The 15,487-nt window shown below is 35.7% G+C and overlaps 1 protein-coding gene across 1 annotated transcript; it reads left to right on the top strand.

Annotated features, from left to right (window-relative positions):
- The first annotated feature begins 6,354 nt into the window (after nucleotides 1–6,354).
- Nucleotides 6,355–11,873, top strand: LOC141376069 (zinc finger MYM-type protein 1-like). Its single transcript, XM_087267599.1, has 4 exons — nucleotides 6,355–6,392; nucleotides 7,282–7,364; nucleotides 7,742–7,813; nucleotides 9,159–11,873. The coding sequence occupies exons 1-4, from the start codon at nucleotides 6,388–6,390 to the stop codon at nucleotides 11,354–11,356; spliced, it is 2,358 nt and encodes a 785-aa protein (XP_087123725.1). The 5' UTR covers nucleotides 6,355–6,387; the 3' UTR covers nucleotides 11,357–11,873.
- The last annotated feature ends 3,614 nt before the right edge of the window (nucleotides 11,874–15,487 follow it).

Genomic DNA, 15,487 nt, shown 5'->3' with positions numbered 1-15,487 from the left:
TCCTAGAATTTATGCTTATTGCTTTGTATTTAATAGACCTGTTGGTTTTTATGTTTATATTAACCTCTCATTTCCTCTTATTTCTCTCATGCATTTGTTATATGTTATTCATAATTTTCCCTTATTGTTTAAAAAGGAACTACAGTTGTAGAGACTGTATTCTGTTTTATTTGTAAATGTTTTGTTGTAATAAATAAAAAAATAAATAAATGATGATGACGCCATGTGATCGGTCATCATGACTGCAGCAACTGGAACTTCCGGCAAGATGGCGCACTGAGAAGCAGCGATTGTTACGAGCTCTCACTTTAGTCCCACGTTTGTTTGATTTGATTAGTTAAAGTTCACTCTCACCTGTTATATTTGTCAGTTAATCGTACCCAAATCCAGTTATAAAATGATTGAAGTGGAGGAACACTGCTACGCGATGGACGTAACTGTAGGAGCGAGTAAAAGAGAGCGAGGTACTGATTCTGATCCTCCAACACCATGTAAGTCGCAGAAAGTCAAAAAAACAAAAAAGCCAACAGAGAATGAGCAAAGTGAAGTGTCCAATTCGGCTATTCTTGATGCCATTAAAACACTCGGAAACAAAGTAGAGGATCAACACGAGAAACTAAGCATGCAAATGAAACAACACAGTGCGATGATTGCTAGCGTTGCCAAATCCGTCCAAATAAATGCACAGGACCTAAAAGAATGTAAAGACAAAATCAAGGTGATGGAAAAACAAATCGAAACACTCAAGTAAGTCAACATTGGCTTGAAAGCTCGTATGTTGGAAGAAGAAAGGTACAAAAGAAGGTGGTGTCTTTGAATAAAAGGTCTCAAAGAGAATACCACTGAGCGTATAAGAAAGGACGTGATTCAACTTCTTAGCAAAATAACGCCCGAGTATGCTGGTTCTATGACGGAGGCTGTGGATGTCGTGCATAGGGTGGGAAGGAAGGAGCCCAACCGTCCCAGGGAGGTGATCATTCTTTTCACCCGCAGAATGGTCCGAGATGAAACATGGAAAAGAACTAAGATGTCTGAGATATGCAGAGAAGCAAGCATTCGCTTCGCAGAGGATTTAACTAAAGAAGACAGACTTTTAAGACGTGAACTTTGGCCAAAAATCGAACAAGCTAGAAAGGAAGGCAAAGCAGCTGGGTTTAGAGGCCCTTATGGATACATCGAGGGTAAACGCATTTACTAAAAGGGTACTGAATGTTGCGTGTTAAAACAAGGTGAGATGGACTGATAAAGAAACGGGACTTTTTTTTCTATCACCAGCTTTAAATTAAGTCGGTGTTGTAAAGAGTGATCACTTATTTTGTTAAATTCTAATTTAATTCAGTTATTGTTGTTCAATTGTTCAATTTCTTGTTGAATTCCAACATTTCGTTTTCATCTTTGAATTGTAGGGGTTTAAAGGACTCTGTTAAAAGGAAGGGAATTTTTTTTTTTTTTGGCAAAAGTCAAAAATCCCACTGTTTATTTTTACAAGAAACGCATTCTGAGGCGATAGATGCTGCTTACTGGAAGAAACAATGGGGGGATGACATGTTATTTATTCACGGATCAAATAGGTCTGCAGGTGTCGCTATATGCATGAATAAATGCCCAGGTAAAATTATCACGCACAAGGCGGATGTGGATGGCCATTGGCTCGCAGTAGTCTTACAATTAGACAAAATATTCTTCATTTTAGTCAATGTTTATGGATATAATGTACGTACCCAGAATAAGAGTCTGCTGGATTCAATTACAGAAGTTATAAATGACATCAAAATTTGATATCCTACAGAATATGTTTTAATTGGAGGCGATTTTAATTTAACACCAGATGAATATATGGATAGATATCCTTCTAAATTTAGTAGTCCTCATATTAACTGTATTATTCAAGACTTTTGTTTAACAAATTCGCTAACTGATATATGGAGAAAACTAAACCCTACATCTAGACACTTTTCATGGTTTAAACCAAATGCTCCTTTAAAATCTAGGATAGACTATTGGTTAGGATCAGAAACTCTTTTAAGTTATGTAACTAAATGTAACCTTACAGGTACCCCCTTAACTGATCATAGTGTGATTAACTTACTTTTAGAACAAAATAAGAAATCTTCTAATAATAAAAGTTATTGGAAATTTAATGCTGATTTGCTTAATAATAATGACTTTTGTGTATATATAAAAAAATAATAGCTGAAGTTAAGAGTAAAAAAATGCAAAGTGGTACTAAATGGGAATATTTAAAACATAAAATGAGAGAGTTTTCAATTACATTTAGTAAAAATCTGATAAAAAAGAAAGGTGAAAAAGAATTAGAATTAATTCAAGAGATTAATAAATGTTGTAATCAAAATATGTCAAAAGAGGAGGGACAAAAACTTATTAAGCTTCATTCCATGCTAGATGACTTGTATATTAAAAAGGCCAAAGGAGCGTATGTGAGATCCAGAGCGAAGTGGCTGGAAGACGGTGAAAAAAATAGTTCATATTTTATTAATTTAGAAAAAAGGAGACAAGAAAGGAATTCAATTAAAAGTTTAATTGTGAATGATGTTGAACATTTAAACCATAACGAAATAGCAAAGGATGTATTCAAATTTTATACTAAATTATATACATCTGCATTTTTCCCCTAGTATTTCTAATTCTTCTTTCCAGGATATAAAAGATCATATCCCTTCAATTGATACTGTATTTAAGGATGTGTGTGAATCAGACATATCCTTACAAGAGTTTGATACAGCCATTGAACACAGTAATCCTGGTAAATCACCAGGCCCAGATGGCTTAACAATAGATTTAAAAAAAAAAAAATTTGGGATGACCTAAAATATCTATTGTTTGAAGCTTTACAGGAATGTATACAAAACAATGAGCTTTTACCAACCATGAAACAAGGCCTAATAATTATGTTACCTAAACCAAATAAAGATAAGAGATTTTAAGATAATTTACGCCCCATAACACTTTTAAATACAGATTATAAGATATTTACTAAAATGTTGGCTTTTAGATTAAAAACTGGTTTATCACAAATCATTAGTGAGACACAGTCAGGTTTTTTAAAACACAGGTCAATTCACAATAATATTAGGCTAATCCTAGATTTGATTGAATATGGACATCTAATTAAAGAAGATGGATTTGTTTTATTTTTGGATTTTTATAAGGCATTTGACATGGTGGAACACTCATTTATCTTTCAGACACTTAATCATTTTGGTTTTGGTCCCAAATTTATAAACATTGTTAGAATGATTTATAAAGATATAAACAGCTCTGTATCTCTCACACAAGGTACAAGCCCACGTTTCAAGGTAAAAAGGGGCATTAGACAAGGATGTGCCTGTTCACCGTTACTTTTTATCATGGTTGCAGAAATGTTATCTATTTTTATTAAAATAGGAGATGTATCCGGTATTAATTTAGAAGGGAAACAGTTTATTATCAGTCAATTTGCTGATGATACGACTTTTTTTGGAAAATGAAAAGCAAATTCCCTTAGCACTCCAGTGTATAAAAAAATTCTCAGAAGCTTCAGGTTTATGGTTAAATATGTCGAAGTGCGAGTTAATGGCCATCCATGATCACAACAGTACATCATTGTATAATATTCCAGTTAAAAAAGAAATTAAATATTTAGGAATTTGGCTATCTAAAAAAACAGGAAATTTAGAAAATTAAAATTTTGACAGAAATTTAGATAAATGTAAATTAATATGAACCAGTTGGTTACAGAGAGACATAACAATCTTTGGTAGAATCTTGTTAACGAAAGTAGAAAGCCTCTCTAGATTCATTTATCTATGTTTTTCCTTAGCAGTGTCAGCTAAAAAGATAAAAGCAGTAAACAAGTTGAACTTTGATTTTATTTGGAAAATGAAAAATCACTACATACGTAAAAGTGATATGATTAAAGATTATGAGGAGGGAGGTCTTATAACAATAGACTTTGATATAATGAATGGGGCCGTTAAACTTAAATGGCTACAATCTTTCATTAAAAATGAATCTTCTTTTTGGTTTGAGATTCCTACACTTATATTTAAGAAATGTGGTGGTATTAATTTTTTATTACAAAATGATTTTGAATTGTCTAAACTTCCTATAAAACTTTCTGCTTTTCATCAACAAGTGCTATTATATTGGAAACTGACATTTAAACATAATTTTAGCAAACATAACATATCTATTTGGAATAATAGGTGTATTTTGGTGAATAGAAAATCTTTGTTTATTGACGAATGGTGCAAGAATGGCATATGGTCAATAACACATGTTATGGATGATTCAGGAAATATGTTGAGTCATGATGCTTTCTGTAGAAAATACCAAATAAGTTGTTCTCCTAAAAGATATGATAAAATTATCAAGAATATACCATTGCAAATAGTTAACCTAGTAAAAGAACAAATAAAATATTCAACGATAAATCCAAAAATAACTGATCTTAAGATAGAAAATGTTAACTTTACAGATAGAAAATGCTCAAACAAATTTTTGAGAGATTGTCTAACACAGTGTTGTTTTCCAGGACCTGTTAAGAGAGCTTATATTTTGTCTCATTATGATAAGAAAATTATTCATGATTTTAGAAAAAGATTTCTTCCATATCCTGTTAATCCTAAATGTAAAGAAGTGCACTTTAAAATTATGAATCACATTTATCCTAAAAGAATTTCTAAGGTTAAATTTCAATATTGATGACTCAAATGTATGCCAGTTTTGTAAGGTAGATATAGAAACAATTGAACACTTGTTTTTCCAATGTAATGAGGTACAAAGATTTTGGGATGAAGCACTAGTTTTTATACAACAGAAAATATCTATAAGACTTGTCTTCTCATGGGAAATTATTAAGCTTGGCCTAATACTTCAGGATAAAAAGATATCTTATATAATTAATAATTTGATGTTATTATTAAAATTCCATATTCATAAATGTAAATTTTTTAAAACTCCCCCAAGACTAGCGGTGTTTAAAGAAGAGTTTGTGATGTATTTGAAGACATTAAGAGAGAGGAAAAGCCAAAAAGCAATATATCTATATTCATCATTGAATGATTTTGGTTTCATATTTTAAAGACTTTAACTCCCCTGCTACTTAAGTTTCTTTAGCATTTATTTTTTGTTAATTCTGTTATTTTATTTATTTTTATATGTTGTATTATTAAAGAGGATGCTAAGATTGTAAATGTATGCAATTTGATTGTTTTCTCAGTCTTTTGTGTATTTCAAAAAAGTATTAATGCCTTTCTGTTACTGTTCAACATTGTTAATAAAAAAAATAAATAAAAAATGACTGCAGCAACTTTGAGTCCCGAAGTGTCCAGCTGTCCATGTTGACGGCTCCGTTTTCAACTCCGCCCCCGCCTGCGCTCGGCTAATCTCGTTGATCACCGGCTGCAGCTGAGCTTCATGTCGAACGCACCTAGAGTGTGTGACACGGCTTACATCACAGGGCAAAACAACTCGCTAGCTTCTAACGACTAGCCTTAAGTAAACTAACCCTTTGCGTCTTAATATTACCAAACTGTTAGCACAAGGTTAATCAGATGTGAAGCATAACTCGTAACAACTTGCTAGCGGCTAACGCCAGCTTAAGCTTAAGCAAACTAACCCTTCACATTTAGTAACATTAACAAACTTTAACACAAGGCTAACGGCAGGCCTTTTTTCCAGGGGTTTCAGTACAGCGTAACCACTACTATGTCATCGGGTGGGCGTGGCCTATCTGTGAATTTGCATAGGTCACGGATCATGCGCAGATTGTGAAAACAGCCGTTTCATATAGATACCTGTACGTATTCGCAGGGGTTTCGTGTCCAATGCCTTTTATATGCAGTACAAAATAGCTGTCCTGATCGCATGTGTTTCATGTGAAGTCAGTGTATGTTATATTAGACAAATTAACTTAAGATACCTCTCAGATTACATTAATACTGTTATAACTTAAGATACCTGTCCCGATCCCATGGCTTTTGGGTCAAATACTTTATATATCATATACAGTAGCATCAGATACCTGTCCTGATGCAAGGGGTTTCATGCAGGGGCGTTGCGAGGGGGGGGCTTTGGGGGCTTAAGCCCCTGATGTGTTGTCAAAAGCTCCTGATCTTTTTGAAAATGTTGCATTTAAAAAAAATAGTTGTATATAATATTTATTTTTTTATCTAAGTACTTAAAATAATCACATACATCACGCACATTCTGCTCAATGCCAACGGAGCATTTGTGTCGGGTAATTAGTCAGCTGTTCAGCAGTACCGGTTTCTACCAGCAGGTGGGAGTGGCACTGTTGGCAAACGGCAAGTGTTAAAAAAAAATCCCGCCACTGCACCATCCATTGATTTAGTCATCATTCATTATTATGAGGAGCTGAAGCTGATGAGGTAAAAACTTTTTAGCGAAACTGAATAGTTCTAACTACTAATAAAGCTTAGTAATTGTTTTTGCTGTAAAAAACGTGTGTAGTTTTGTTGAAAGAAAATAACTGTTATAATTAAAATGTGCGTCATAAATGTAAATACATGCCAGTTAGTCAGAAAAACGTAAATTGTAGCTTTCTAGATATGATATAGATATCTAGACATTTTTATCTAGATGATATAGCCAGTAATATCTCACATTCTGTAGTTAAATCACAGTGAGTTCATGCATCAAGCTTATTATTTTTATAGCTAACGTTACTGTAATATGCTATGCCAGTTAGCATCAGATTATAAATCCACTTTATTCCTATGAAAATACCTAATATGGCTGGAAGAACACATATAAACCATTTATTGTCGCAATTGTGTAAATTATCTGTTAAAGCCATTTTATGTTTATTCAGATCTTATTTTCATGCATTTAACTACAGCAATAGCTGAATGCCTTCATCCATATCAGGGATTTCTTACTACTTTTGTGAGGCATATATGGAATTTCTGCTCAAGCATGAATGTAAAACAGGCATTATATGCATTTAAAATGCCACAATGCCCACATCATCCTATTTTGAGAAAGACTGGAAAAAAACTCCCTCAAAAGAAATTTGAAGTAAAGATATTTCTAGCATATATATCTTTATTTTAATATTTTTTTTTACTATTTTTGATGCAATTTTTATTATATTAAAATAGCCATTGATTATTAGTATTTTGCAAGGTATTGAATTTAGAAATTCCAGTATCTTGACAACACTACACCTCAGTTAATCACTCTGTCCAAATTTACATGTTTGGAGCTTTGTATCACATTGGATAACAACTCACTCTATAAAATAAATCATATTTTCAGATTTGAAGACATGCAGAAAATTACAACATTTTTCAAAAAACAAACAGACACTGCAAATCAGGAGGAAACAGGTGGCTCAAGAGGTACAGTATGATATGACTCATGACAGACTAGTAAATGAGAAGTGGGTTAATATATCAATGTTGTTTTTCTTTTCTTTTTTGGTGTTACAAGTCACAGAGCTTCACAATTAATTGTTAAAGCATTGTCAACTCAAAAACCTTTTATTTATTATTAAATTCTTTATAATCATATTATTAGGATTAGAGTACCTTTTGAAAGTGATCCTCTAAACGTGACTGGAATGCTACTATTAAAAGTTACTACTGAAAAATAAATTGTTTAATAAATGGGTTCACAATTTATCTAGAATTATGCTCTATTTGGTAAATTACCAATAAGTAATGTAACCAAATTATCTGTAATTTCTCTCATCACCCATTTTTAAATTCAATTTTAGAAATATCAAGAATCAAAGTTGCTGTCAGTGAGGGTCAGGATCCAGGAGGTACACCCCACTCGCAATCCAATGGTAAATCAGTATACTAAGTAATGACAATTAGCCTAAAGCTTAAACACCAGGGGCCTCATGTATCAACGCTGCGTACTCACAAAAACTTTGCGTACTACCGGTTTCACGCTCAGAATCGCTCATGTTTGGATTTACTAACGATGAACTGAACGTGGGATTGTGCGCAGCTCCACGCCAGCTTTATGGCTGGCATACGCACATTTTTTGTGCGTGTCTGTTTTATTTCCATTGGCGACTCCTAGAGGCAGTTGTGTTAAATTGCTTTCTACAAAGTGTCTGAGCCTTGCAATGGCAGCTGTATGAGACGGGTTCATCTAGCTGGTATATAAGGTTTCCATACCATACAGTTGACCAGCTAAACATTAAAGCGCAAATTGCAGCGGTCGCCTGTTTTCCCATTGTAATCTGAGCTATCTACTGCACGCACATTGCTATAAAGACACTATCTGAAGATGAATTTGCATACGTGAATCAGAAACATTTCCATTCAATAAATGTGCAAATAAAATATGATGCACAAACTTATTAATGATTCCTACTTGTCTTTCTCGTGATAAATAGTTGGCAAAATCTGATATGTAGCGGGGGAAAAAAAAGAAAGAGTTCATCAGACGATGGATCCGAACCAAGTTCATGCTCGAACGTGTCAACATGTTGACATGCGTTTTATGAGCTGCGCCACTGGACTGATAAGAGTGCTGCAACATTTTACACCTATAAATCACACTATTTCTTTTCTAATTCACTCAGTGCGATGTTCAGACCCAACTGTGTTAACCGCATCATGTTGTTAATTCCGGAGAACAAACTTGCAAATAACACCGCTTTTCTCCGGTCTACCTACGAAAGCAGCACTTCCAATTCACATTCTGTTCAAAGTTTCTCTTCTTGCTTGCTTTTGCCATTGCTTTTTCGTTGGGTTTTGCCAAAGTAGAGTCATTAGCATATTCATAAGGGGGAGGAGACAGGGAGGGGTTTTGTGCTCATGCATGTTGCGCTCAGTTTCACGTTCATTCGGATGTACAAAAGAATATGCGTGAGATTCGGCGTACACAGTGTTTCATACATCAGAATTTTTTTCTGCGTATGCACATTTACAGCTTTGTGCGTACGCAATGTTTTAGTTTGATTTCCACGCAAGTCTTCGTACATGAGGCCCCAGGTGTTTACCTTGCAGTTGAAATTTTCAAAGTTTTGTGTATTGATGACCAATAGTATATTACCAAACCCTCACCAAATATTTACTGGTGATGTTCAAGAAAATAAGTGAACACTAAGAAAATTGTCTTATGTTAAAAAGGCCATTCATGTGACATACTAAGCATCTCAAATTTGTACTTTATAGATCAAATTGTGAGGTTAAGGGGAGAGAATGAGACTGCAGAAAGAACAGGAGATGACATAGGGAAAGCCAGAAAAGACACAGAGGACTTAGGTGACCTTGAAACGGGTCCTAAACAAGTGAAACTTGCCCAATATCCAATGAGCTACTTTAAGTTTCAAATGAGAGCATTCAACTCAAAATGGTATGACAGTTTTGTCTGGCTTGAGTACTCAGTGGAAAAAGATGCAGCCTTTTGCTACTGCTGTCGACTATTTGGAAAACAACATACTCGAATAAACAGTGACAAACTGCAGAATCAGGGCTACAAAAATTGGAAGAAAGCACTCAGTTCATTCAGAGAACATGAAAAAAACACTGTTCACGGTGCCAGCATGGCCTCATGGCGAGGCTTCAAGAGTACTAAAGAGCATGGGGATATATGCATGCAACTTCACTCAGCCAGTTTAAATGAAATCCAGGAAAGACGTGAATACCTACGTCGGATTGTTGCCATAACAGGATTTCTAGCAAAACAAGATATACCCTTCCGTGGTCATAGTGAAAAAGAAGGCAGTGCAAATCAAGGAAATTTCTTTGAGTGTTTCAAACTACTGTCTCAGTTTGATCCATTCCTTCAGAATTACTCAGCTGCCTCTAATTCAACTTATCTCTCTCCAATTTCTCAAAATGAATTCATTCGAAGCTTTGCTGAAGAAGTTACTGAGGAGATCAGAAAGGAAATTAAGTTATCTGGCATGTATGCTGTAATGGCAGATGAGGCCAGAGATGGCAAGACAGAACAGTTAGCTGTCTGCGTACGATATGTAAACTTAGATGGTAATGTGGTAGAACGTTTCCTGGGCCTTCAAGAACTAAAAGTTTTTAATGCAAAAACAATCACTAGCACAATTGAAGCACTGCTTGATGCCAACGAGTTGGGAAATCTGACATGTGTAGCTCAGACGTATGACGGTGCATCTGTGATGAGCGGCACATCTGGAGGTGTACAGGCTTTGTTCCGAGCCAATCACCCAGAAGCAATTTACATACACTGCTACGCACATGAACTAAACTTCGTATTGTGTTACACATGCAGGGCGGTTCAAGAAGCAGCAGATTTTTTTGACTGCCTAGAATGTGTTTACACATTTTTCAACACCTCTCTTATAAACCATGAGAAGCTGATTGCTGTACAAAAACAGCTTGGTTTGCCTGGCCATGAACTTGCTCAGCTTTCAAGAACTCGCTGGGCCTGCCAGCTTGCATCTGTTACAGCAATGCTTGAAAACTACAGTGCTGTCTTAACGTGTCTTAAAGAAATTGGAACACCTGTTGCAGTAGGTCTCAGGATGAAGTTGTGCAAGTTTTCTGTGGTCTACATGATGGTAATGTTTGAATGTTTGTTGTCCATCACAGAAGGGTTGCACAAATATCTGCAAAGAGTAAGCCTGGATTTGGCTGAAGCAGTAATGTACAAAGAAGCTGTCTGCGACACCCTGAAGGCAAAGCGAAGTGATGAAATGGCACAGAGCCTGTACAACAAAGCAAAGACTATTTGTCAGGCAAATGGCAGTGATGGTCAATCCTCATTTCCTCGACGCAAACAAAAGCGAATGAAAGAATTTGCTGTTGAATCAACTTGTGGTGCTGCTGGTACTGATCTAGGAAGCTCAGACAATCTGAAGAGACATCTGTACTTCCCTTGTGTGGATCGGATGATTAGTGAGCTTAGTCAAAGGTTTTCAAGTGTAGGAGATAGTATTCTGAAGGGTGTACAGGCCTGTCACCCATCTTTAATAACCTTCTTGTCACAGGATCTGCTCAATGAAGTTGCACTGCACTACAACCTAGAGCTTCGTGCAGAAGAAATCTATGTGGCAAAACATTACCTGGCAAAAAAGAATGAAGAAGGTAGCATGCCAGATATACTCAGTGTACACCGCCTGCTGGACTGTGACATGTTCCCATCTCTCAAAAAACTTTTTCAGATTGTACTAACACTGCCTGTCAGCAGCTGTACATGTGAACGATCATTTAGTGCCCTGAGACGCCTGCATACATGGTTGAGGCGAACTATGGGTCAGGACAGACTTTACAACCTTGCTGTTCTTTCAATTGAAAAGGAATCTGTAAACTCAATTGAGCCAGGAAGAGTAATTGACAGATTTGCTACACTCAAGTCAAGGAGACATACACTGATTATTCCACCTAAAAAATAAGAAACAAAAATTAAAATACTGCTGTGAAAGACATACAAACAGCAAGAGAGGAAAGACATGGCGAGAGATTAACTAGACATACAAAGTACATGTGAACGATCATTTAGTGCCCTGAGACGCCTGCATACATGGTTGAGGCGAACTATGGGTCAGGACAGACTTCACAACCTTGCTGTTCTTTCAATTGAAAAGGAATCTGTAAACTCAATTGAGCCAGGAAGAGTAATTGACAGATTTGCTACACTCAAGTCAAGGAGACATACACTGATTATTCCACCTAAAAAATAAGAAACAAAAATTAAAATACTGCTGTGAAAGACATACAAACAGCAAGAGAGGAAAGACATGGCGAGAGATTAACTAGACATACAAACACAAAGATGAGAATGAGATACCAGGACAGGAAAATTATATATAAAAAAGACAGACAATGAGAAATGCAGTTAAAATATATGCAGGACAAAGAACATGTATATAGTTCATACAGAGTGATAAAAGTTCAATAAATGCACTGTTCAATAAATGCATTGTTATTCATTCATTCATCATTTATAAAGAAAAAGAAACTGTCTTGCAACTAATTCATTTGGTGGAGGTGGTCGGGGATGGGGGTGGGGGATGGGGGGGGGGGGGGGGGGGGGTTGACTTCTTTGGGGCTAAGCCCCTTATCCCTTTCGACCCTAGCAACGCCCCTGGTTTCATGTATGATCACTTTTATATACAGTAACATCGGATACCTGTCCTGATCTCAGGGGTTTCATGTATGATCACTTTTATATTATATTCAATTCAATTCAATTCAGCTTTATTTGTATAGCGCTTTTACAATGTAGATTGTGTCAAAGCAGCTTCACATAAATGGTCATAGTAACTGGAACAGTGTGGTTCAGTAACTGGAACAGTGTGGTTCAGTTCAGTTTAGCTCAGTTCAGTGTGATTTAATCATTACTGAGAGTTCAAACACTGAAGAGCCAATTCATCGATGCGTAGCTCTACCAATCCTGAACCATGCGAGGCAGTGGCGACAGCGGAGAGGGAAAAAAAACTTCACCTGATGGGAGTGAAGAAAAAAAACCTTGAGAGAACCAGACTCAGTTGGGCACAACCATTTTAATTTCTCCGCTGGCCAAAAGTCTAGTGCAGAACTTCATTCGTCGTGGTTTAGGCTGGAAGATGGCCTCAGCGAAGACTCGTCTGTCCCTGGAGCGTCGCTGGAATCAGACTCATGTTCTCCACTCCCCACGACCATCAGCGCAGCAGCAGCTCAGGATATGGCCTGGTCCCGGATATGGAATCCTTGGGATCATCACGTCGCTGGTCTTGGATCCAATCAGTGACTCCGCATAATCTGAGGACCTCGGGATGAGTATCCCCAGGTGAAAATAGAGAATAAAGAAAATAATTAGCGTAGCTGCTGTTCATAGTGTATATAAGCAAGATGTAGGAGCCAGTGTGGAACCCGCTAGGTGATGCATTGAGTGTATGCTTTACTAAACAGATAGGTCTTTAATCTAGTTTTGAACTGGGAGAGTGTGTCTGAGCCTCGGACGTTATCAGGAAGGCTATTCCAGAGTGTAGGAGCCATGAAAGAGAAGGCTCGACCTCCTTTACTTGATTTTGCTATTCTAGGTACTACCAGAAGCCCTGAATTTTGAGATCTTAAAGAGCGAGTTGGTTTGTAGCGAGACAGAAGGTTGGTTAGATAAACAGGAGCTAGATTATTTAGAGCTTTATAGGTGAGAAGTAATATTTTAAATTCAATACGAAACTATATACATTAACATCAGATACCTGTCCTGATCCCAGGGGTTTCATGTATGATCACTTTTATATTATATACATTAACATCAGATACCTATCCTGATCCCAGGTGTTTCATGTATGATCACTTTTATATTATATACAGTAACATCAGATACCTGTCCTGATCTCAGGGGTTTCATGTATGATCACTTTTATATACAGTAACATCAGATACTTGTCCTGATCTCAGGGGTTTCATGTATGATCACTTTTATATACAGTAACATCAGATACCTGTTCTGATCCAAGGGGTTTCATGTATGATCACTTTTATATACAGTAACATCACATACCTGTCCTGATCCCAGGTGTTTCATGTATGATCACTTTTATATACAGTAACATCAGATACCTGTCCTGATCCCAGGGGTTTCATGTATAATCACTTTTATATATATTAACATCAAATACCTGTCCTGATCCCAGGGGTTTCATGTATGATCGCTTTTATATTAGTTAACATCAGATACCTGTCCTGATCTCAGTTGTTTTGTGTTTGATGACTTTAAATAAAAATAGAAAATAAATATGAGTTATGTTAATTAACTAAGATCGAGAAAGAAAAATTAACCACGATTTATTACAGAAAATTTGGTATTTATTTGTTTAAACATGACTGAATACCATATTTTAAACTACAAAACACGGTTAATCTTACCTCAACCATTATTATTTGGTTTAAAATGGAGGTACAAAAGCCCAGAGACAGTAAAACGGAGTAAAATGAGGTCAGCTGTTTTTGCTACTGAAATCTTTAAAATATAACATTATAAAAACAAAAAAAAAATAACCTGTATGATTGTTTTTTTCCCTCGTTATCCACCGCGGTAGGTTCTTTATCCATAATCATCCTGTTTGAAATGACCGCGCTAAAAAAGAACCTGTACTGCACATGATCGGTGACCTCTCAGTATTGTTTTTTTTTTTAAGGGGGCGTTTCTCAAACACTGACCGAGCCACGCCCATTTTATGTCGTGGTAATGAAACCCCTGGAATTTAGTGCATCAAAATTTACTTTTACACTAATCCTGGGAAATACAGTCTTAGTTACTTCTGTTTGCAATGGTACTACAGGAAACAATTTTTGAACATCATATAACAATTTTTCAATAAACCTAACAGAGTGAACATTGATTTTCTCAGCAAGTTTTTCTGCAGAAATCCAACCATCCTGTATTCTTAAATGACAGATTTTGCATATTCCTGCTTGAATTAATCTTGTAGAACAAGCCTTTGATTTCAAAATCTCAACCAATAAAGCATTATAAACTAATGGTTCCTCAAGTACCCATTCTTGTGTTACTTCGGTCAGTTCTCTTTTAACTATAAATATTTGCCATGCATTTAGAACTGATGTATAAAAAGAAGAAAGCCCATTAAAATCAATATCTTTCAAATTCATTAAAAAAAGGTGTCTGTTCAAATTCATCCGTCCCACTCTGTTTAATAAGGTGCAAGCAATAGCAGTCCAGTTTAGAGACTTTTGATAAAGGAGTTTTTGTGCAGTCTGCAATCTGAAAGCAGCTACTTTGGACTTAATGTCCATGAGGCCTTGACCACCCTCATTTAATTGTAGATACAATATTGTCTCTTTTAGCCAATGGTTTCCATTCCAGAAAAAATCTATGAACACTTTTTGAATTTCTCTAATAAAACCATCTGGTGGATTTAACACAATTAATTTATGCCATAGAACAGATGCAGCAAGGTTATTTATAACCAGTACTCTACCCCTATACGAAAGTTGTGGTAAAATCCAATTCCATTTTGATAATCTATTACACACTTTTTCTTTAACATTTTCCCAATTATTTCTTTGATACGATTCGGATCCCAAAAAAATACCTAAATACTTAAAACCATGTTTTTTCCATTTTCCATTTTCAGGAATACCAGGTAACCTCATTGTACTTTTTTCATTGCACCAAAAAGCCTCTGTTTTAATCCAATTTAACTTTGCAGATGAAGCCCTCTCAAATAAAGAGATGCTGTTTTTAACAACATCAACATCTTTTTGATTTTTTACTAAAACAGCGATGTCATCTGCATAAGCTATTACTTTAACTGAATTACATATATCATCAAGTTTAAAATCAGACAAATTTTTTCTTAATAAACACAGTAATGGTTCTACTGCCAAAGCATAAAGCTGGCCTGATAAAGGGCATCCTTGTCTTATGCCTTTAAGTATTCTTACTGGTTTACTTAAGCTACCACCTATTTTTAAAACACATGAAGCATTTGTGTATAAAAGTTTGATCCAAGAAATAAAAACATTTCCAAAACCAAAAGCTCTCATAGTTTCAAATAAAAAACCATGGTCCACTC

This window comes from Danio rerio, chromosome 9, assembly GCF_052040795.2.
Source record: "Danio rerio strain M-AB ecotype USA chromosome 9, GRCz13ab, whole genome shotgun sequence".
In the NCBI taxonomy this organism is placed as follows: Eukaryota; Metazoa; Chordata; class Actinopteri; order Cypriniformes; family Danionidae; genus Danio; species Danio rerio.
Note: the sequence above shows the minus strand (reverse complement) of the source record. Positions and strands in the feature narration are given on the sequence as shown.

Excerpts from the sequence above, each read along its gene's own strand:
- LOC141376069 (XM_087267599.1), top strand. Across the intron at positions 7,365-7,741 it reads GGAAACAGGTGGCTCAAGAG|AAATATCAAGAATCAAAGTT; the intron begins GTACAGTATGAT and ends ATTCAATTTTAG. Across the intron at positions 7,814-9,158 it reads ACCCCACTCGCAATCCAATG|ATCAAATTGTGAGGTTAAGG; the intron begins GTAAATCAGTAT and ends TGTACTTTATAG.